We start from the raw sequence: 24,090 nt of genomic DNA, 5'->3' as shown, positions 1-24,090 counted from the left end.
TGGGACGCAATCTGTCAGGTCCCAGTGATTTATATTTGTCAAGGCCAGATAGGTGTTCTCTTACCATTTCCTTGTTTATTTTAATTTTTATTTCTAGTTTGTCTTTTACAGTATTTTTTTTTTTTTTTGGTATGGTGGGCTATAATTTCTTTTTGTGTTAAGACTGATGCAAAGAATGAGTTATATTGACCCATATACATTCTGGAGGTGTTTTATCTTTGATCATGTGCATTCCTATAGATATGTAGTGGTCTCTCACATATAGTGCCACTCCACCTCCTCTTTTTGTTGATTTGTTTCTTTTGAACAATTTGTATCCACCCATCAGTACATTCCAGTCATGGCTTTCAGGTTTCTCTAATGGCAACTATGTCATACCTACTATTACTTCTAGTTCACCCTGTTTGTTCCCCAAGCTTTGAGCATTTGCATATAACCATTTCAGACTTTTCTGTCTGCCCCTGGATATGGTTCCTGCATCTCCTAATTGTTGTTTGGGTTTCCCCCCATCACTTCCTACCTTCATTGTTTGATTTGTTTTCTTGGGATTTGGTTCCCAAGCAATTGGTTCGCGCAGCCAAAACTCTTTCTCGTGAAGGAAAAAAGCAGGCATAGCAAACTCTGCGAAGGGAGGGAGGGAGGGCTGCGATTAACTCACACCACCCTTCCTTCTTTCCTAAGCCAAAGCAGCGCTTCTCCGCCACCCCGAAGCCAGGCCCTCGCAGCTGAGATGCGGCCGCCTGTGACAACCCCGCCCTTCCCACTCGAGTTTGCTTTCGTTTTCGGAATCGGGGGCCCATCGAGTGGTCTTCACCGAGCGGCAACCAAAGGCCTCGCCTGATTTCGCTCCCGAGGAAAAGGCGGCTCCTTTGGCAGGTAAGCCAGGCAGGGGGCCAATTCCCGTAGAGTTCTCCAGGGAAGGAGGAGGGAGCCTCAGTCGCAAAGCGCTGACTTCGCGGCAGAGGCCGGAGTCTCGGTGAACGCCCGTTGCACCCAAGGATGCAGCTTCGGCGAGAACCGAGCTTGGCACAAGCAGGTTGTGCCCGCCCCTCGTCGAGGCCGGAGCCGGGCGTTTCTTCCCTGCCGCTTTCCAAGACTGGCAGTGAGGAAAAACGAGGCCGGGCTTTGTGCTGAAGCGGGAAGAAACGGGCGAAACTGCGCCGCCGCATTGGCCGCGACTCCTTTCCTGTGGCGCGTAGCAGCGGCTCGAGGGACAGCGGGAGGCCATCCCGGGGACGCGCGAGGCCCCGCGCTCTTCTTCGGCCCTCAAAACGGCCCCGCGCTCTCGGCCGCAGCGACCGAGGGATTTGCCTCAGCACCCTGTTGAAGGGGAGACGGAGCTGCAGAGGAAGCGGGTGGAGGGCGGAAGGCTGCCGCAGCCTCTGCGTCTGCTGCTTCGGGCAGCCACAAGACGACAAGATACAGAGAAAATCAAACCCGTCTTAGCCCTAAGCGTTGATCTAAGTTGCCGGCTCTCGCACACACACACGCACGCACGCACGCACACACACACCAGCTCGTGCAGGGACGCACCTGAATAGGTCTGCACCTTCAAACAGAGCTGCTGTGTGATGATTAATGCAGGTAGACCTCGACCTACAACACTTCCTTTAGTGACCGTCCAAAGTTACAACGGCACTGAAAACTGACTTACAACCATATTTCATAGTTACAACCTTTGAAGCATCCCCATGCTTCAACATCACATCACATGCTCATGTGATCAAACTGCAGATGCTTGGCAACTGACTCGTACTTATGACCTTTGTTGTGTCCCACGGTCATGTGGGACACCTTTTGCAATCTAATGATAAGCAAAGTCAATGGGGAAGCTAAATTCACTTAAGGTCCTAAAGTGGGCCAAAACTCACTTAACAAATGTCTTACTTGCCAACGGAAATTTTGGGCTTGATTGTGGCCACAAACTACCTGTATTGGTTTTTATGACAGCCAATGCAGGGATGGGGGAGAGGTTTGCCTTTTGCCCCAGAAAGCTCCATTGAAGAAGGTAGATTTTGCTTACAGAATTAGAAAAAAAACCATTGTTTATTTGTAAGAGAAATTCAGATTCTGAGACAGCTAATTCTTTAGCAAATGGTATTAAATTTGCTGGACACTAATAATTTATTAGAGCCTTAATTCCTGTTATGGAGGTTCTTAATATAAAGTATGGTAAAATATCAACTCTATCTTTTTAAAATAAATGTGAAGACAGCAAAAATACTTCCTTGTTCATGCAAAAAATACTATTTCCTTCCAGATTAACACAATGCACAGGCCATGGCCTTTAAGAAAAGAAGAAAAAAAGAGGAAGGCAATGCAAATTTAAGATTGTTACACTCAAGTGTGGTTTTGTGACTTGGTTTCAGTGCTAGTCACTTCCCATTTTTTTCTGGGAATCAAATAGTTGTTTTTAAAAGCTTGTGTGCCTGAGTCAGAAACTTTGCCTAAAAAGCTTTCTAAGGCAGCCTTCTTGGAGATCTATTTAAAGTTAAAGTTTATGTGTCTTTACATGTGTAGGGAATACAGCATATATATCATGTGTCCTGTTGTCAGTTGGAATTAATATTAATTAATGGCCTCTGGAAGACCTCGGGGGGGGGGTGGAGGCCAAAAAACAGGCCTACCAGGTCCACCGTGCCATCACGTGTTAAAAGCAGGGGAAGCACGGGGGGTGCGCATGCATGCACGGGGGGGGGTGCATAGAATTATGGGTGTGGGCATGCACACGACCCCCCCCTGGTGCTCCCTTCCCCACTTTTGGCATGCAATGGCAAAAAGGTTAGCCATCACTGACCTATAGCATAGCTTTATCAGCTAATGTTTTACTTTCAAGGCTTATTAGGTTCCTGGTTTGATTTTAAAAGTCCCTCTTTGAGGGAGATGGGCAGTTCAGAAATGTGAAAAATAAATAAAAAATTAAGTTATACACTTTTAACAACATTGAAATCAGTGTAACTCGGTTTATTGTGATTACTATTTATTTCAGTCAAAGCCAAGCTTTATCTTCCTTCTATGTAATTTTGCATTATTTTTAAAAAAAAAATAATAAATGAGAGAAATCTATATCTGTATTTTGGTACATAAAATATGTACAGCCATCAGTGATTGTCTGAATAAGGGTTCCAGGAAAGAAAGGATCAGTTCATTTGGCTTCCTCTGTCTTTTAATTGCTCTGGTGCATTCTGGAAGCTGTGGCTGAACAAATGGATTGCAGTTTTGAACTGCTGTACCTCTGTTTGAATACTAAGTAACACTGGGTGGTGAGCTTTAAAAGTACTTAGAAACGTAATTGTTTTAACTGGAGCAAAGAAATATCATGTATTTGAAGTTTCAATTCCTTTTATAGCAACTGTTGTGCTATAAGTTGCACTTTAGGCAGCTGAAAAAAAATGTTGATTTCACAAATTTAACAAGGAGCTCTTAAATACAATCAGACTTCAACCTTGGAGTGTTACATTGAGTTATATCGCATTGTATCCTTTGGCAAAGGTTTCAGTGAACAGAAGCTGTTTGTCTGTGTGGGTGTGTACATGCACATACATTGTTTCTATTCGTATGAAATCTCATACTGTTCTGGAGATCCTCCAGCTCTTTAGAGCAGACTTGAATAGCAGAGGCCTGCAGAGAGAAGAGAGATAACAGAAAATCATTTTCCTCTCCCACTTAAAAACATCTTACATCAAAAAGCCTTATTTGAATAGGAGGATATAGCAAAGCTTTAACATTACAATACATTAAATAGCCAAGTTTATTATTAGTTCAACACTGTTTCATTTGGTCCATTGCAGATGCACAACTAACATCAACACTTCAATTGCTAGGATGTGTTTTTAAACTACAATGGCATTTTTCATGAAACCACTGAATTTCTGCAAACTTGGTAAGTTAAATTTAATTAGAGAGAATGTAGGGTGCGGTTTTTTTGGCTGTCAGTTTCTTCTTTGTCATGTGTTATCATTGTGGGAGGAAATTTGCCCAGGAAATGTTATGATCACCTCCTTTCATGTGGCTAAAACAAATTGTTTGTTTGAAACAAAATATTGATAAATGGTCTTCAAGGTGATACATTAATTGAAGCAACAGCAATAGCAGTCCTACCTAATTTGGAGAGTAAAATCATGCACAATTTATTTTTAAGGTTTTTAATTAATTTTGAAAAATAACAATTCATTGTTCTTTTATTTAGCATTTGTCTTATTTGAACCTCTTTCCTAAAACATGTAATATTAGGTTTTTAAAAAAAGAAACACATTTTGCATTCAGATTAGAAAAATGTATTATTACTATTTATAATTCTAAGCTATAATTTTAAAATAGTTTTATAAAAGGCATCTGCATGAAAGCAGAATTAGTGCAACAAGGAAAAAAAGTTAATATTTTTCTAATAAGTGTTCACATCAATGGGAACTTGCTTCTTATATTTCCTTTTCTGATTGTAATTCTTTGTTTTCAGCTTCATTTTTTCTTTTCTTAACATGGCAACACCAGCAATTAGATGTCCTGAAAATTTTAATCTAGCAATGTCATAAACATTATTAGTATTCCAAACTACCAGTATCCCCAGCTATTACTCAGTAGCATGTTAAATGTCATTCAATCTGGAGGGCCCATCATCATATGATCAACTACTTTATATTATCTATGGAGCTGGATTCCTGGATAAAACACTTCTCTTGCACAGAATAAAATGATGTATTTGCCATTGTCATTAAAGTAATAAACCAACTCCAGCATATTCTTATATTGTTGCTACCTAATACAGATCCCTGTTTTCTTTAGCTGGGCAATTCTTTAACTTCACATCTTGGATGACGAAGCCAGGAATACATACTTTTAGGATACACTATGTTTTGTATATTAAATATCTAGTGATTGTACAAAAGAGGTTTAATTGGTAATTTTTAATTATTCTATGAGGGCTTGTCTTTCATTTGTAAAACTTTCTGGTTGAACTAACACATTGTACTAAGCCAGAGTTTATGTTTATTATGGCTTATTGAAAAAGCTATGATTAGCTAGGATCTAATGCCAAAGACCCAAAATTCATTGCCCGCAAACCACGGTCGCTAGATTCACAGATACTGAACTAAAACCCACTGATGGTTTTGTACAATATGTATCTTTCTATCCAATAGCTTTTACATATGCCCCTATTTGATCTTAACATCATTACTATTTTTTATCTCTTCCTATTTGTGGATATGTGGTCAAAAGTTAGCTTTTACAAATGAATAATATTACTTTATAATTCCATAAGTGTCCCAAAAGAAATGGTCTACAATAAATAATTAAAAAAAGGAAAAGCAAACTTCAGGGTTTTTTTGTGGTGAGAGAAAGCCAAATGCCTGATTGTTAATACAAGTACTCCTCGACTTACAACCATAATGGAGCCTGCCCATCATGGTCATAAATCCTGATGGTCATAAAATGGGTTGGCCATGTGTCCAATCCGATTTTAAGATATTTTTTGTGGGGGTACATTAAGCAAATCAAAGATTCACCATGGCTGTTGTTTTGAAAAAAACCCCAGAAATAAATGCTGGGTTTTGGCAAAACCATCATAAAACGTAGTCACGTGACTGCAGGATGCTGCAGATGGACATAAATGTAGCCCAGATGCTATGTGCCCAAAGTTCAGTTACCTGACCTGGTAACTGTGATTGTCAGAATTTTGAATCGTGGTTGTGACTATCCCCTAGATACTGTAGGTCCATTGTAACTTTGAACAGTCACTAAGTGACCGGTTGTAAGTCAAGGATTAACTGTATCAAACAAAACTTTAACCTTAGACTGTCTACTGTAGACCTCACCTCATTCCTAAGAGGTCTATAAGGGGCATGCATAAGCGCACCAGAGTGCCTACCGTCCCTGTCCTAACGTTTTTTTTATTTGTATCCTTTTCATATATTTATAATTATGTTTACACTTGTATCTGTCATAAAATACATGCTTGATGAAAAACAAAAAATGTACTCCAGTAGGATGTGATCCAAATACAGTTAAAAAGTTGAGAAAAGTTTAAAATTGCACAAATACTATAAAATCTATATATACCACAATATATTTGCCATTGCCCTAAAAATACTACTTACAGGTATAAAATCCTATACCTATCCTTCTTCCACCTGGCATTACTAATAAGATATATAGCTGGGCAGTCCTGCCATCTAATTTTACAAACTGCCATTCAATGTAACTGACATACCACCAGTGGCGGCAGGGCTTCTGTCAGGTCCCAAATCTTCTCAAATGGAGGTTCTTAAATTGTACTCTGAAAATTGATTTTTGTGGAATAAATATGTTTTAAAGGTACAATAAAATATCACCATTTTTAAAAAGTACTTCTATTTATTTTACATCTGCTTTTGGACTTGTTTCAGTTATCTGTTACATCAGATTTGGCCATTTTAGAACAGGCACTTTCCCATCAACAGAAACAAACTTTAACTAAGAGTCCCATTGATTCCAGCAGATTATGAGCAGTATAATATTAATATTTGAAAATATGTTAAGATCAGTGGTAGGATTCAGCCAGTTTGCACCACTTCAGGAGAACCTGTTGTTAACTTTCTGAGCAGTTTGGCAAACTGGTTGTTGGAAGAAATCATTAGGGCAGAGAACCAGTTGTTAAATTCCTTGAATCCCACCACTGGTTAAGATCATTTTTAAATAAATTATGGCATTAGAGGAAAGTGGTTACTGTCAGATGGAATAGATCAGCCTTCTACAAACTAGTATTTATGTTGGCTGAAGTACAAGAAGATTGTTTGTTCAATTAGTCAATTTATATGAGTGCCTAACAGATAAATTATGATACTATGTGGCTAACAGGTTAAAAAGAAACAAAAAATAACTACTGTATTTTCCGGCGTATAAGACGACTAGGCGTATAAGATGACCCCCGACTTTTCCTTTTAAAATATAGGGTTTGGGCTATACTCGCCGTATAAGACTACCCCTCTTCCAACTCACACCAAATAAAAATTAAAAAACATCAACTGGCTCACTCACAATGTAAAAGCAGCTGTGCTAGACCCAAAATGGCCCCTGCAACAAGCAGGAACCTCACAGAGCCACAAAAAGCCCAAAAAACCAACTTTCACACTTTACACACACAAAATTCCACATACAGCTTTGTGAGATTTTGTGTGTTTGTGTAGTTAGAGTGAAACACTACAGAAACACACTAAATCTCAGAAAGCTGCACAAATATTATTTTATTTTATTTTATTTTTATTTTTATATGAAAGCTAAATTCAAAACTTCCTAAACTTTAAATGGCTAGGTCTAAAAAAGAACAACTAAAAAAAAACCCAATTAACTATTTTTTTAAAGCTCCCAAAGGGGGAAAAAACTTACCCAATAAAACAGGGGTCTCCAACCTTGGCAACTTTAAGACTTGTAGACTTCAACTCCCAGAATTCCTCAGCCAGCTTTGCTTTGCTGGCTGAGGAATTCTGGGAGTTGAAGTCCACAACTCCCTGCCTGCTTGATTGCAGGCAGGGAGTGGCTTGCTGATGGAATGGATTGCAGGCAAGCGAAGCAAGGCAAGCGTTGCGACTAACAGCTAAGGTAAGCAAGCTGGAGGGGGAAAACTTTTTTCCTTTTACATGGCTCTGGCAATCCTGATTAGCAGGCAACTCAGCTGGGATCGTCAGAGCTTGGATCGCCAGAGGAATTTAATAGTTCATAGAAACTGGTTTTTGTATACAAAAATATCTAAGCACTCCCAATTTATTTTATTAGAATTTACAATAATAAATAATTATTTGTCTGGAAGAAAAAGAGGATAATAAAAAAGCAAAAATCCAATATCCCAATAAATCTAAATACTATCTTTACTACTTAAAAAAGTATATCATGGTTATTTTAACTTTTTACAAGTAGCTACTTCTAAATAAACTTAAATGTTTTGGAAAGATTTGGAGATAAAAAGTCATGAATACCCACCCACCCTGTTCTGTAAGAAAGTCATGAATCTCTGATGCTAAATTCTATTTTATATTAACTTTCCAACCATCTATTTATATATGATCAAATGATTGTAGCATTTTTCCTAATATTTGTTTTGTTTAATTTACAGTATACATCAGTGCAATAACTTTGACTTTTAGCAACTTTCTTGGTAAGTATTTTTCATGTACTATAGAGATCTTGCTAGAGATGAGCTGTTATTGATAGCAACATCTCTGTAAGTGACATAAATCCAGTCCATCGATCTATCTAATGTTATGCCAAAGCATGATTTAGTGTGACATATCTAAAGATCAAGCAAGACTCTGCTTCACACATATCCTCTACTCTATTTTATCCTTTTCTTGCAGAGCTGGGAGGAAAATTTTGGAAGTGTTTATTTTTAGGTTTTTTTTTTTTAGGACTGCTGATGTTAAAATGAGCCCACTTTAAATAACAGATTATAAAGCTGTATTACTTAAATTAACCAAATTTAATATAACCATAACCTCATGATTGCATGTAATAATCTAATTTTAAAGAAAAATGCTGATGGGGAGGAACACACAAAGCTGTTGCTTAACTGAACCCTTCAAGCTTGGGCCTGTCTGGGATTTCTGTTCCATTCATTAAAACTACATCAATTTCATCATCATCACCACCAACAGATGTTGGGAGGCTGCAAAGCAAGCTTCCAGCATCATCCTTATCTCCAAGAGTTCCTTGGTCCCCATATCAGGCAATAGGTATTCTTAGAAAATAAACATGCTGACTGACTGCAATCTAATGCTTGGTTTAAATTATATCCAGCAAAAACAAATGGGATATAAGTGCATTAAACAGGACTAGCAGCACCCTGGGTGCTTAAATGGGGTGGGAGAAAGCACCAATTTGCATGATGGCCCATGGAACATTTTGCAACTATTTATATCCATTATTGACTCAGTCGGTGTTCTTGATCACAAAAACCCAGGGAAATCTCATTCTGTTTGAAACCAGCTATGCACTGTTCTGATTTCTCCTATTTTCCAAAATGATTTTTTTAACTATTTAAAAAATAGCTCTTATGCCCTCCTCTTCCTTCTTCCTCCTTTCCTTTTTGTGTGCTTTTGCATGCTTCTTACTTTAAATATATATAATGGTGGCAAACAATCTGCTTTATGCATAAAGTAAGGGGCAAGATGGACAACTAGTTTTGGAATTGCTGGTAGAATCATCAAATTGTAAAGGAGGAGAGCAGGAAGAAAAGTCTAGTCTTAAGCTATGAGAGATATAGACATGGCATGTCCTAATACTTTTGTACATTCTGCGTGATGCATATGAATATACAGTGAGAGGTTTTTTTTCCCCACAAGAAACATCTCAATCATCATTCATTCTGAATATGAAACAAGAGGATTTTGAGTACATTCTATCATGGAAAGCTGGAAATAGTTCAAGGATGCCAGCATGCTACACAGTGATGTACCAGTATTTTACAAAAAGGTTTCTATCTGTTTTCTTTATACATATTTATATTTACATTTTGTAACTGTTTACAAGTAATCATGATGGACAAAGTATTATTTTAACACAGGTACTTAGATATTGCTGCAATAAAAATAAAAATAATGCAAATGTTTAAAGATCAGTAGATTTATTTGGTACATCTTTTGTGCATTGGACACAATTTGATCAAATGCATGGGATATTATTTCTTATAAATACCTAGTAAAGTTGGGGAGTGATTATCATTTTGTGAACAGAGGCCACCCTTAGTATTTTTAGGAATGACAAAGGCCACAGAGCATGAGATGATAATGCAAAGTAACCAGCCTATGACATACATTTGAATGACTCCAGATTTTTCTGTATTTTCCTGAATTTAAGGTAGAATTTAAAGAGGGTTCTTTTTTTAGTTCTATAAAGACTATTATTGGGAATACAATTCAGTGTTATTAGTATCTAGTCTGAAAATGATAGAAAACTGTGAAAACAATTTTCAGCAAATGGAGTCAGAAAGGATCCTGGGTGCTGCATATACCTGGAGTATAGATGCTATCCTATATGAACCTAAAACCAATTGAAAATCTTGAGGTGATATAGCATTGCCTCAATCCTTGGTGTATTCAGGAGGTCAAAGGAAAATAAGTGACAAAAAATTCATTATGAGATAATTGATGCAAACCTTTGACCACAGTATATACTTGCATCCAACACTGAACACAAGCATGCCTGTTTTGTGAATATTTTCATCATCACAATTTTACTAGGTGCCTATAAATAAAAGAAGATCAGTCTGTTATATTAGATTGAAGTACTGTACATTTGCAAAACCCTACAGTTATCACTCAATTGGCAATATGTCCTCATTATTACTATCAATGGCAGTAATTAGCACTTTTTCCTATTTGATGGAGATAAACCTAGAGCAAGATGGCTGCATTTATTGAATGGATGGGACATTCAACAGAAAATTGAAGGGAAACTGTTTTGCTTTATTTTTAGAAATTTTGGCTGTAATTTACATACCACAGGAACAAAGTCAAAATCAGCAGTAAAAGGCCAGGAACAAGTTAATTCTTACAACTCCAGGCAAGTAAATACTCTTGAGAAGTTGGTATTCCTATCTATATTTGTCCTCTTTCATTTTACTTCAAGATAATCCACTGTATAATTTTTGTCTTCCTGCTTTCTATGTTGTGAAAGACAAGTATTTTATATCAATACACAATAAACCAATGAATGACAGTTTAAAGATTATAATGTGTCTTAACATTTCCACAATGTTTGCTTTGGAGTGAATTTGAGGCTCAGAATTAAATCAAGAGCATATATTTTTTATTTTATTTATTTTGTCAAGCATTTATAAGATAACAAATATAAGTACAAACATGATTATGAATACATGAAATGGATACAAATAAATGGGGACAGTGGGACAGGGACGGTAGGCACATTGGTGCACTTATGCATGCCCCTTACAGACCTGTTAGGAATGGGGTGAGGTCAACAGTAGACAGTCTAAGGTTAAAGTTGTGGGGGTTTTGGGATGAAGCCACAGAGTCAGGTAGTGCATTCCAGGCATTGACCACTCTGTTGCTGAAGTCGTATTTTCTGCAATCAAGTTTGGAGCGGTTTACCTTAAGTTTGTATCTATTGTGTGCTTGTGTAATGTTGTGGTTGAAGCTGAAGTAGTCATTGAGAGGTAGGACGTTGTAGCAGATAATTTTATGTACTACGCTTAGGTCAGACCGAATGCGGCGTAGTTCTAAGTTGTCTAAGTCCAAAATTTCAAGCCTGATGGCATAAGGTATTCTATTGCGAGCAGAGGAGTGGAGGACTCTTCTCATGAAATATCTCTGGACTCACTCAATTGTATTAATGTCTGATAAGCAGTGTGGGTTCCAGACAGATGAGCTGTATTCAACAATTGGTCTAGCAAATGTTTTGTATGCCCTCGTTAGCAGTACAATATTACCAGAGAAAAAGCTACACACAATTAGGTTAACAACTCTTAATGCCTTTTTGGCAATGTTGTTACAGTGGGCTCTGGCACTTAGATCATTAGAGATGAGTACTCCAAGGTCCTTAACAGAATGAGGGTCATCTACAAGGTCGTATCCGCCCAACTTGTATTTTGTGTTCTGATTCTTTTTGCCAATGTGTAAGACAGAGCATTTGTTGGTTGAGATTTGGAGTTGCCAATTGTTTGACCATTCTGACACGTAGTCAAGGTCTTTTTGAAGGGTAGCAACATTATCAATAGTGTTGAATAGTTTTACATCATCAGCGAAGAGAACGCTGCTGCTTATAATATGATCGCAAAGGTCATTTATGTAAAGTATAAAGAGTGTGTGGGTCCTAAAACACTGCCTTGGGGGACACCGCTGTTGACAGGTGCAGGGTTTGATAGGGGGCTCCCTATGTTGATTACTTGTTGTCTGTTTGACAGGAATGTAGCTATCCACTTATGCAGGGATCCAGAAATGCCATAAGATTTTAGTTTTAGAAGTAGTTTGTCATGTACCACTGAATCAAAGGCTTTATAGAAGTCTATGTAAATGTGTCTATTGCTTTGCTCTGGTTGAGTTGTGTAGTCCATATGTTTTTGCAGTGTAGGAGTTGCATATTATAGGACAATTTTTTTCTGAAATCAAATTGTTTGTTAGAGAGTAGGTTGTTTGTCTCTAAGTGGAGAGTAATGGATTGGTTTATGATTGATTCCATGACTTTGCAGGTGACACAACATAAAGAGATAGGTCTGTAATTTTCACCTAGGCTGTGGTCACCCTTTTTGAAGATAGGGATGGCCGTGGCTAGTGACCATAGGTGGGGCAAGGAGCTGGTTCTAAAAGATTTTTCAAAGATTAAGTTTAGAGGTTCTGCTATGGCAGTGGAAAGCTTTTTTAAGAAGTAGGCACATAGTCCATCAGTCCAATAGACAGAGATGGTTTTAGGCTGTGTAGTGCCTTTTTAATGTTATCTTCTGTAAAATCGGTATGTATTAGATTGTTGTAATTAGTTGTGGTACGATTAGGAAATGTGGAGCATGTGCCATTGCTGTTTACAAAGACTGAGCCGAAGAATGTGTTAAAGAGGTTGGCTTTAATGGCTTCATCATTACAGTCTTTACCGTTAGGTCCTTTTAGGAATGGACGGATTTCGAGTCTTTAAGTTTGATGTTTACAAAATTATAGAACGCGCGGGTGGATTTTGTGCACAGAAGGTTTTCCTCTTGTTTGATGTGATAATTGGTGCATTCAGTCTTTAACTGGTTGCATATGTTTTTGTAGTGGCTTTTAAAGTTACACATAGCCATTTTTGTTTTTTCGCCAGAGATTTTTTTTTTTGATTGGAGCTTCCTTATTGTTATGAGTAATTTGTTTTTTCTGGTTTTGGGGGTTATTAGTGGTACATATAGTTTAATGACTGTTTTGACTTCGAGCAAAAAATGTTATAATGGTCTTCGGCAGTATTACAGCCCATGAATAGAATTTGCCAATCAAGAGATGAGAGGTCAGTGTCTATGAGATCATAGTTGGCTTTTTTAAAGTTATAATTGGGTATCCCATCATTATGATAATCTTTGTAAGGATGTATATTGAGACAAAAGTCAATCATGCTGTGGTCGCTGTTGGAAAAGGGTTCTTTTATTTGTAGATCATAAATTGAGATTAAACTGCTGCAGAAGATGAGGTCAAGGCAGTTGTTGAGTCTAGTGTTGTTAATTACTAGTTAATCCAGTCCCAGATTAGTAACAGCATTGTACAGGGTTGCGTGTATGGGTTCAGTTGTACATTCGTTTAGGGTCCAATTGATAAGAGGTAGATTGAGGTCACCAAGAAAGATCAGAGGGTGTGGGCAGGAGGCTGCCCACGTTAGTAGTGAAGTTAACTTGTTTGCATGTATGAACAAATAATAAATAAATAAATAAAGAATAAATCTGTATTATATATAATTCAGATCTTGAACTAAGCTGAGAAACCCAGGTTTGTGTCCTCAGATGACCATGGAAATTCATGGCTGATTTAGAGCCAGTCCTCTCTTTTAACGAACTTCCTGAGAGGTTGCAGTGTAAGAAAAAAATACCATAATAGGAGACTCCTATGTGTATCATTCTGAGTTGGCAGGATACAAATATAATAATAAAAATAAAATCAAAGATGGTAGGTAGAAAAATATAGGCCAAAAAATTCATTATATAATTGTTCTGTTCTACTTGGGAAGATCAGATTTACTGCTCTTTTACTCAGTCTTCCCCATTTTTCTGCTTCAGTATGAACTGTTGTGTTTGGGGTTTTAGACATGTAGTGGAATACACATAGGCTGTTCCTGAATTTAAATGGTTCACACAGTGCATTGATCCCTAATTTTAAACCATAGCTTAACCAAGTTACAATTTGATTTGATATCATATAATCCATAATGGATGGGTTCACAGTCACGCTAAGTACAAACCAAAGAAACTATGCTTTAGATTAAGATAGTGTATTAACCCAGTCATTGATTAAGGCAACAGTGATCCCCAAAATAAAACCAGTTCTAAATGTCTTATTCAGTAAATTTATTTAAACATTGTTGTGCTTTACTCAGTATCCAGAGTACGAAGCCTCCAGGAATGGCTCTGTCTCTTAGAATATCTCCTTGCCTTGCATTGCTTTGATATCTGATGCCCCCTGCATGTGTACAGCAACTCCCAAAAGGAGTGTATCAGTTTGAGAAAAACTGTCTTAGGCTGTAAAACTCTTAAGGAAGATTCTCAGAAGAGTCTGATGTCTTTATAGACACTAGAAAACAGGATGATTTATGATTCTTTCTTTTTGATACTTGCATCTCTATCACAGATGTTCTCTTTCCTCCCCCCCCCAGGTCTCAGGAAAACCAGGATTCGGACCATCATGTTCTGGGACCAGGGCAGTTGGCTGTTTGCCCAGCTTTCTCAGAAACAGATGCACAGAAAACACCAATGAAGCAGGATCTAAGGTGGAAGATAGAAATAAATTCTTAGCAGAAACCCAGTAAAGGCATCTGAGGTTTAAAAGGACCTTAAACATTTTCACTGAAATCAAGAAAAATTCTGAGACCATCAAAAAGTTTGAAAAAATACTGACTTGCTAGCTTTAACCACCCAAATACAACCCCCTCCCCCCATTATACGTTCCAATGAACCTCGAGTGAACAAAAGTTGATATACCTGCTGTATGGTACATAAACATGACATCTTTTTGTAAATTGCAATGCATATTTATTATTTATGTGCATGTGTTTAAAATTTTAAAATAAAACCATAAATAAAGCATGTTCAGACAACTTTCCAGTCAATATTTTATAATACTTCCTTTCAGTCCTATAATTAATTAAGAAAAACTTTTGAAATACTTTCCTGTTCTTCCTTTCAGAATTTTTCTAGCACAGAAATATTCTTGCATGATTGATCTGAAGGTGCATTTCAGACTGTTTTCTTGATTTTACATGTGTCTGTATACATGCTTGCCAGATGTCACATTTTTAAAAATATCAGGGAAAGGATAAAAATGTTATCAAATTCTGCAATATTATGACTCTTTTAAGTGATATATGAATGTGTGTGATACTCCCCCAAATAAAACTAAATAGTATGTAATGTCAAAGAAACAAATGAAACTGTTGCGATTCATTAATTAATATTTTGATAAATAGTTAAGCACTGGGGTTGAATCATCTCTTGAAACTTTCTCTGGGTTTTGCTTCCCATTCTCTCTGCGGAAACCTGCTGTAGGCTCATCCAGACCAAATATAAATGAGTTTGGACAGAACACCCATTATGCCTCATCATTTTTAAAAAGTCAATTGCTCTTTAAATTGATACCAATCTTCCAGAAGTCATGACCCATACTTCGGCAACATCTGGGTTAAGGATAAAGAATAGTTGGAATAGGAAGGAAAATGAAGAAAAGGGATAAAAATGGATGCCCTTTGAGCTGAAGGGAACCAATCACTAGCTCGGGAAGAACGAAAAGAGAGAGGGCCTAATTATGCATTGCAAAAATCATTAAATTCATCAAGCAGCCCTCCCAAATAACAGTTAAACATTCAGGCTAATTTTCTAAAGCAACTGTGCTTTCCAGGAGCAGTGCAGAGTATTTGCATCTCTTGCTTATTTCTTTGTTTTTAATAGCATCTGTTATTCTTACCAGTGAATGTAAGTGTATCTTCTCAAAGATACAGTACCTACAATGATGTCAGGAATATTTTTGAGCAAGGAGGGTTCTGCCAGGGAGAATGGGAAAAGAAAAGAATCTCAAAGTGAGAACATAAACTTTCTCAATTATAAGAAACAACAAAGTTTTTATTTCTGCCAAAGGAAGTGTTACAAAATTGGAAGGGTCTTCAGACTTTTGTAGCTGCCATATTTACTGCTTTATCACTTTGAATCTATGCACATAAGCAATAAAAGTGCATTGAAATTTGCAGAAGAAATCCATACATCATGCATCAGCTATGAATTCATTGAAACATGCAGCTTTACCAGGGTGCCTGATCTTGCATAGACAACTTCATATACATCTAATTTGGGTCCAACATTTTGGCCAATTATCATATATTTCTTTGGAATCACTGTTTTCTTACTGAAAAATATTGTATTCTTTCTTGTTTTTATATAGTGATATAAAATCAAAATTCAGGACAGTCCAGGAATGTACTAATATTACAAGACCATTCTGTAATCTAACAAACGAATTTGCAGACTTTTGCCAAGGAAGTGCATTTATTATAGTACAGCAAGACACCAGCAATGGAACAAATTATTCAGATATTCGAACATTCAATCCATATGCTGAACGTAAGTAATTTCTTCCTTCCTTTTGTTTGAATCATATATTAATTTTCACTATCTCAAATCAAGTCATTTTCCCTTTGGGGAAATAAATTTTATTCATTTGTCATGCGAGTTGGCCTTGATGACCTTTATATCCAGTTATACTATACATTTGAGGAGAATTTTAAAAGCTAGGATAGAAGTTAAGAGTAGCACAAAGAATCAGGTTCTATATTCAGGGCTGACTTTCAGAATCAAAATTTACATTGATGATTAAAGCAAATCCATAATAAAAAATTAAATAAAAGTATGTATCTTTCTATTGAAAATATTATTTATAAGAATCCATTAGGTTTGATTAGAAATCCTACAGAATTTCCAAGATACTTATATTTTAGACTATTACATTTGCTAAGATTAAAAAAATCTGGATTGCCAGCAAATAGTATTGATAATTTCTTTTATTTATGTTTTAATTAGGATGCTTCAAGCCACCTGAGTTTAATATTTCTGTCTGTCAAAACTGTGTAAATGTTACAGTGAAACTTCCACCTCTGTTACTTAAAATTTATCAAAAACTTGATTATAGAATCACAGTGAAAACAGCTGATCTCAAGGAAAATGTAAGTAATTGATTATTAAGGTCTTAAAAGTATCAGAGAATTCACTTTATGCTTTTGCTTTTAATTTTTGCTTTATAATTAAGAAATGTGCTAAGTTTTTTGCTTTTACAATATTATATTTCTCAGCTTCAAATGTGTTGAGCTCACATCATTTTCAGCCATTGTGACCTTGGTTTCTTTCAGTTCAGTGTTTCTATTCATTGGTTCTAAATGGAATGATGGAATCCAGATGGACAAGTTTGCTTTGTATGGGTTCAGAATGCCAGCTGAACTTGATGGGTTGAGTTGTTAAGATTAATATAGAAAACCAATGGCCATATTAGCATACAAACCCACACAGATAAATTAACAAAAGCACTTTAGTATATAGACATTGCAATATCATCCAATTCAGAAACACAAATTACAAAAATAAAACTACTGTTGATATTGCTGTTATGATTATTGTAGTTATAAATATTGATATAGTAATAGTGCTGATATTTAAAGGACTTCACAAAATATCTCACTATTTCTCTAACCCCCATATAGAAAATGACATTCTTAAATAGAAAGTATAGTGGTACTTCGGTACTCATTGTTAATTGGTTCCGGGAGGCACAATAAGTACCAAAAGCAATCAGTACCAAACAGATTTTCCTCATAAGGAATAATGTAGGGAGTCACAAGGCAGCCAACACCAACAAGTTCTAGCTTGTGTATTGAGTACTAAACAAACGATGAGTATCAGACAACATTTTTTGTATCAAAGTGCATTGAGTACCAGTTTGATGAGTTTCAAAGTAGTTGAGTTACTGCTTTGAGTTACGGTTGATGTACCACTGTAAGTGCAAAGCCATGCCTTGATTCCAGGTTAAAGTAGAGTGTCACCAATTCACATCATTTAGCTTTATCCTTTCAGTGCATTTTAAAACAATTCACCTTTTTTTTTGTCTTTTACAGCGTATTGATAATACAACCAAACAGGATCATTTCTTCACTATTCTGGAAGATTTGCATCCAAATAAAAATTATTGCATTGCTGTTGAGGTGTCTACAGGTGTTAATCGCCAGTGCAATTCCACCATTCCAAAATGTATTATGCTTGACTCCAATAATAGAAAAGGTACAATGAATTACGAAACAAGGAAATGGAATGGGTCAGAACCTGTTTTATTTTGTGACTAAAAGACTAAACATTTGATTACCATTTCAGTATCTTTTACATGATTATCGTATTTTTAGGGCTATAAGACGCACCGGACTATAAGAAGCACCTAGATTTCCAGGAGGAAAACAAGAAAAAAAATAGTTTTTGGCTTCCAAACATCGCGTTTTTGGCCTCCCCGGCTGCCAGAAGCATTTTGCAGTGCTCCACACATCCCATTTTTGCCAAAAACAGGTCAGTTTTGGGGCTCCCAAGCCCTCAGCGCATCACATTTTTGCCCTCCCCGGCCCCCAGAAGCACTGCAGTGCTCCGCACATCTTGTTTTTCACCAAAAATGGGCCTGTTTTCGGTGAAAATGGGACATGCAGATCACTGCAGAGTGCTTCTGGAGGCTGGGGAGGGTGAAAATGCGATGCACAGAGCACTTGGGAGCGCAAAAACGGGCCCATTTTTGCGAAAAATGGGTCCATTTTCGGCAAAAATGGGACATGCGGAGCACTGCAGAGTGCTTCAAGGGGCTGGGAAGGGTGAAAACGGGATGTGCGGAGCACTGCAGAGTTCTTCTGGGGGCTGGGAAGGGTGAAAACTGGATGTGCGGAGCACTGCAGAGTTCTTCTGGGGGCTGGGGAGGGAGAAAACGGGACATGCGGAGCACTGCAGAGTTCTTCTGGGCTTGGGAGGGTGAAAACGGGACGTGGGGAGCACTGCAGGGGAGCACTGCAGTGCTTCAGGGGGCTGGGAAGGGCGAAAACAGGATGTGCATAGCGCTGCAGAGTGCTTCTGAGGATTGGGAAGGGTAAAAATGTGATGCGCAGAGCCCTTGGAAGTCCAAAAACTGGCCCATTTTTGGCAAAAATGGGACATGCGGAGCACTGCAGAGTGCTTCTGGGGGCCGGGGAGGGCGAAAATGCAACATGTGGAAAGTTTGGGAGGCCAAAAACGCCTGTATCCAGTCTATAAGATGCACCTAAATTTTTGCCCACTTTTTGGGGGAAAAAAGGTGCATCTTATATGCCAAAAATATGGTATATTATGGTTCTTTATCTTCCTGACAAAACCAGGTAGTTTTGAAATAATCTGCAAATGCATTGTTGTGTAATGAAATATATTTTTAATCTGCAGATTATACTATGTTTTCATTTTTGGCTCTATTTATACTATTGGCAATGGTAGCCATTCTAGTTTTCCTGCGTAAGGCTGGTTTTATTTCCTTTAAAAGGATGACATCACCAAGTGTCTTGGTAAGTAGTGTGGCAAAATGCTTTCAATTTAAGATTTGTATATGTTAGGGCAGTTCAACCAAAGATGGTGAAAGGGATTTCCAGAAGAAGCTACATGTCCCTTAACTCCATTGAATATTCCCTGTCTTCCTTCTGTTCTTCATAGACTTGGGGTGATGTAACTTATTCATTAGTTTAAAGACTATTTCTATCCTAATGGCTGTGAGACTGCTCTTCATTTTAGTCTCATATGTTTACATATTCAATGTGCCAAAAGAAACATCATTCTTAGTTTGGCTTATTGTTGCAGGACTTGATATACAAGTGGATTTGAGCTTACAATCAGGAACTTGCACAAGGTTTAAGGAGGATTTTTTTTACAGTATGTAACTTTAGAGTTGATTTTGGAAACGATTAATTCGCTGTAAACAGCCCTCTGGAATCCAACGAAATCTTATTTTAAAATAGACAGATTATGTTGCTAAGGCTAAACGAATTCCCACACATTATTATGTGCTGCCTCTGGTAATAGATATGGTGAAACGCCTACATCAGACATGAGGAAATGTTTTCTGTTCAAGCGAAATCCTTTGAACAGGGTTTGAAGCAGATTACACCAGGGTGGGGTTTGACAGTAACATTAGCAGTGAAATGGAATTGAAAGTCCTGCCCTCTGATAATCATCCATCTCTCTGTGCCAGAGAGGTACAAGGTACACCTGAGTCAGAGGTGGGTTTCAGCATGTTCTGACCAGTTCTGGAGAACCGGTAGCAGAAATTTTAAGTAGTTCGGAGAACCGGTAGTAAAAAGTCTGACTGGCCCCGCCCCCATCTATTCTCTGCTTCCCAAGTCCCAGCTGATCAGGAGGAAATGGGGATTTTGCAGTAACCTTCCCCTGGAGTGGGGTGGGAATGGAGATTTTACAGTATTCTTCCCCTGCCACACCCACCAAACCACACCCACCAAGCCATGCCATGCCACGCCCACCAAGCCACACCCATAGAATTGGTAGTAAAAATTTTTGAAACCCACCACTGACCTGAGTGAAAAGCTGTATCTGTCATAGGCTTTCTTTCATTTATGAACAATAATCAAACAAGGCTACAAAAGCCATCTCTACCTTCCTACTGGGAATGTAAAGCCCCATTGAACTCTAGCATGTGCCACCTCATAGCTTTATTAACAGAAGTGAAGAGTTGGGGCTCTGGTTGCCAAGAGGTTTGCTGAGAGCTTTTATGTCCATTTGTCTAAAGCTTATTTTTCCTCATTAGGGAAGAGGGGAAATAAGAACCTGTACCTAGTTACCCACAAGGGAACTCAGGGCAGAATTAAAAAAGAAGAAAGCATTTGACATTCTGAGGAAGGAAGTTTAATAAAGCACCAGCATTAAAGATACAGAAAAACAAAGAAATATTATTAGTCAAATGAATATATACGTGTTTCAGGCATTTTTTTTTTTTTTATCACACAGCAATACTCTTTTGAGGGCATCTGTGAATGTGCATACCAACATTTGTTTTTGGTTTTTTTCCTAGAACATCAAACCTAACTTGGCTTATTCAGTTTTTGAATCAGATCCTGAAGAAGTTTGTGATGTGCAGGTCCAGAAAAGTAAAGTGCAACAACATAGTGATGATGAGGACAGTGAAAGTGATGTTGAGAGTACTTTTGATACTAAATGTGACATCTTTAACCAGATTACACCATTCTCTGAGATGGATATCAGTCAGAAGTTGTTCACAGGTTGCTCAGCTACTACAAATGAAGTAACCAGAACTTTAGCAGAAAGAAATCAGAATGATATTGACAAAAGCAGCCCAATTACCCCATTATATCCTGAAGTGAACTCTGGCCATGTAGCAGAATCAGAACGTACAGACTGCTTAAATGTAAACTTAAATACTGTGATGCTAGGAATATCGGATAAAAATATGGATTTTTCTACATTTGACCATGAAGATATAATAGACTTGAATGAACCTTGTATTTCGGATGCATTTGAACCAAACCATTTCACTGAAATGCCAGATAATCAGAGCTTTGATGTTCAAAGTCCTGTATGTTCATGGGAAAATCTTAGTGTCTCTGGAGAAAGTGAATCATCTTATTCAGAAACAGAATGCACCAGTGGATATATGAGAAGATGAATCCATGAAAAATGACACAATTTCCACTGACCCTCCCTTTGAAAGGCACTTTTGGGGAGCAGTAATTTAGACCAGACAAACATTGAGCTCTTTCTTCCATTTCTTCATTCCAAATTAACCCTAAAATGATTGTGAGACTCATTTAAACAAGAAACAGTGTTGATACTTTACTATCTGCATTTATATTGCATGTGGTTCCTATGGATACCAAAATATAATTACATAGTTTGTTGTATAGATCTGGAGCTACAGTTTATACCAATATTGTGATTGGCAGACATTTTTTCTATAGTTGTGTGTCCTGCCTTCTCCAAATTAATGTCTTCATGATGTGCTCTAGTTAGGAATTCTAGAATCTGCACCTCCGGCATATCAAGAAGTCATCACATCTGGACTTTACTTCTCCTTCATGCAGCTAATGCATATATTTGTCCTGCTGTTTTAGAAATCTAAAAATTAGCTGCTTTTTCTTGTATTTATTCTTTTGTTTTTAACAGCCTTAAACTTCTTAGTACATGACTTTATTACAGGGCAACTTACTTCCCTGTGATTTACTTGGCAAGAAAGATTGCAAAATAAGGCAAATCTTACTTAACAACTGTCTTATTCAGCAACTTTTGGCTTCAGTTGTGGCTGTACATCAAGGATTACCAATACAATGTGAGATTGGTTTTCTTTTTTCAAACAAGGAAAGTGAATTTCTTAAAGAATGGTTTCTTTCATGCATTTCTTCCAACATGTCTGAAAGAGGAAAACTGGTGGGAAACAAGGCAGATCACAGTTCATGCAGAATCCAGCACATGACAACGGTCATAACACTGGATCGGGTATTCCTCTCAGAATAATACCTATGCAAGTGGGTATTTTTAATATCTCCCTTGTCACGGTCAGATCATGCCCTAATTTCCATGAAATTCTCTAGAACTATTCATTGCAAGGAGGCTGGTTTCATTAGGTCCAGACCTTGGGGATTGATAGAGCCAGGTAGATTTCAGAGGAAATGGGAGTTGTTCCTTTGGTCTGCTGTACAGACATCCAAAGTTACAAGTTAGAATAAAGTGGTTGCTGAGACATTGGATCACATCAGAGGTGGGTTTCAGCAGGTTCTGACCAGTTCTGGAGAACCAGTAGTGGAAATTTTGAGTAGTTCAGAGAACCGGTAGTAAAAATTCTGATTGGCCCCGCCCCCATCTATTCTCTGGCTCCCGAGTCCCAGCTGATTGGGAGGAAATGGGGATTTTGCAGTAACCTTCCCCTGACACGCCCACCAAGTCACACCCAAGCCATGCCATACTATTGTATATTGTGTTGAAAGCAGAAATGGTTAAGTTGTGGTTTGGAGGAATATATGGGGGAAATTATTTGGTTTATTATTATTGGTAAATATAATTAATTGATTTGTAAGAAATTGGATTGCATGGAAATAATTGGAATATTCATGTTCATATTGATTAATATACAAAAAAGATAGTTATATAACTAATTGATTTATATTAAAATGTTGAATTTGTATTAAACAATTGTATTACATAATTACATAATTAACCAATGTGAGGATGGATATAAAAATAGATGACAATGCGAAGGGGTAGAATATAGAATAGAAGGGAAAAATTGCAGTAACCTTCCCCTGACACGCCCACCAAGTCACACCCAAGCCATGCCACATCCACCAAGCCACACCCACAAAACCGGTAGTAAAAAATTTTGAAACCCACCACTGGATCACATTGTACCCATGCAGCCTCTTCTCTCTTGGGGATACTGTCACTTCTTATGCTTTACAGAGGAGCTGAGGGAGATGAAACAAGAGTTGTCTAGAGCAGCGGTTCTCAACCTGGGGGTCGTGACCCCTTTGGGGGTCGAACGGCCATTTCACAGGGGTCGCCAAAGCCCTTTCTCGCCCCCCCCATGCCTTTTTTTTTTTAATTTGATTTATATGCCGCCCTTCTCCGGAGACTCAGGGCGGCTTACAATGCTTTAAGCAATAGCGTTCATTCTTTTGTATATTTTATACAAAGTCAGCTTATTGCCCCCACAAACTGGGTCCTCATTTCACCTGCCTTCACTCACCCTCACCCTCTGCCTCTGTTGGATCGTCGGTTGCCGTTCGCTTACCCCGCCCACTCCCAATCTATTGCTGCCTCCGGAGTCCCAGCTGATGGCTAGAGGGAAAAAAACTTTAAATTCGTGCCGTGGGGCTTCAAAGAGCCGCCCTACTCTCAGCTGTTTTGCGGAGGGCTCTGTTGCTAGCTAGCTGCAAAGAGGTAGATTCCTGGAGGAGATTTTTTTCCCCCTAGCTCTGTTGAAAAAGCGAAATTGAAAGTAAGCAGGGTCTTTGCTGCAACGTGACAAAATGAGGCAGAGAGATTTCTTTTTCTTTTTCCTCACCAAAAAAGGTAGGTGCAAAACTGCAAACAATGGGAAATATAGGGCAAAAGAGGAGGTTCAAGATTTTAAAACACAAAAGAAAAAAAACTCTATTTAACTAGGGAATTGTAATAATTGAGATACTATTGTATATTGTGTTGAAAGCAGAAATGGTTAAGTTGTGGTTTGGAGGAATATATGGGGGAAATTATTTGGTTTATTATTATTGGTAAATATAATTAATTGATTTGTAAGAAATTGGATTGCATGGAAATAATTGGAATATTCATGTTCATATTGATTAATATACAAAAAAGATAGTTATATAACTAATTGATTTATATTA

The 24,090-nt window shown here is 37.7% G+C and overlaps 1 protein-coding gene across 1 annotated transcript; it reads left to right on the top strand.

The window, feature by feature from the left end:
- The first annotated feature begins 790 nt into the window (after positions 1–790).
- IFNAR2 (interferon alpha and beta receptor subunit 2) lies at positions 791–22,785 on the top strand. Its single transcript, XM_070943549.1, has 11 exons — positions 791–876; positions 3,792–3,883; positions 8,087–8,128; positions 9,312–9,441; positions 10,444–10,530; positions 14,308–14,421; positions 16,083–16,261; positions 16,718–16,860; positions 17,803–17,965; positions 19,130–19,248; positions 20,763–22,785. The coding sequence occupies exons 2-11, from the start codon at positions 3,844–3,846 to the stop codon at positions 21,372–21,374; spliced, it is 1,629 nt and encodes a 542-aa protein (XP_070799650.1). The 5' UTR covers positions 791–876; positions 3,792–3,843; the 3' UTR covers positions 21,375–22,785.
- Positions 22,786–24,090: the final 1,305 nt, after the last annotated feature.

Source organism: Pituophis catenifer, unplaced genomic scaffold (genome assembly GCF_029215685.1).
Source record: "Pituophis catenifer annectens isolate HBS135680 unplaced genomic scaffold, rPitCat1.0.hap2 SCAF_4, whole genome shotgun sequence".
Taxonomy (NCBI): domain Eukaryota; kingdom Metazoa; phylum Chordata; class Lepidosauria; order Squamata; family Colubridae; genus Pituophis; species Pituophis catenifer.
Note: the sequence above shows the minus strand (reverse complement) of the source record. Positions and strands in the feature narration are given on the sequence as shown.

Coding starts and splice junctions, on each gene's coding strand:
- IFNAR2 (XM_070943549.1), top strand. CDS start 3,844: ATGGCATTTTTCATGAAACCACTGAATTTCTGCAAACTTG. Junction 14,422..16,082: donor CCAATGAAGCAGGATCTAAG/GTGGAAGATAGA, acceptor GTTTTTATATAG/TGATATAAAATCAAAATTCA. Junction 19,249..20,762: donor TGACATCACCAAGTGTCTTG/GTAAGTAGTGTG, acceptor TTTTTTTCCTAG/AACATCAAACCTAACTTGGC.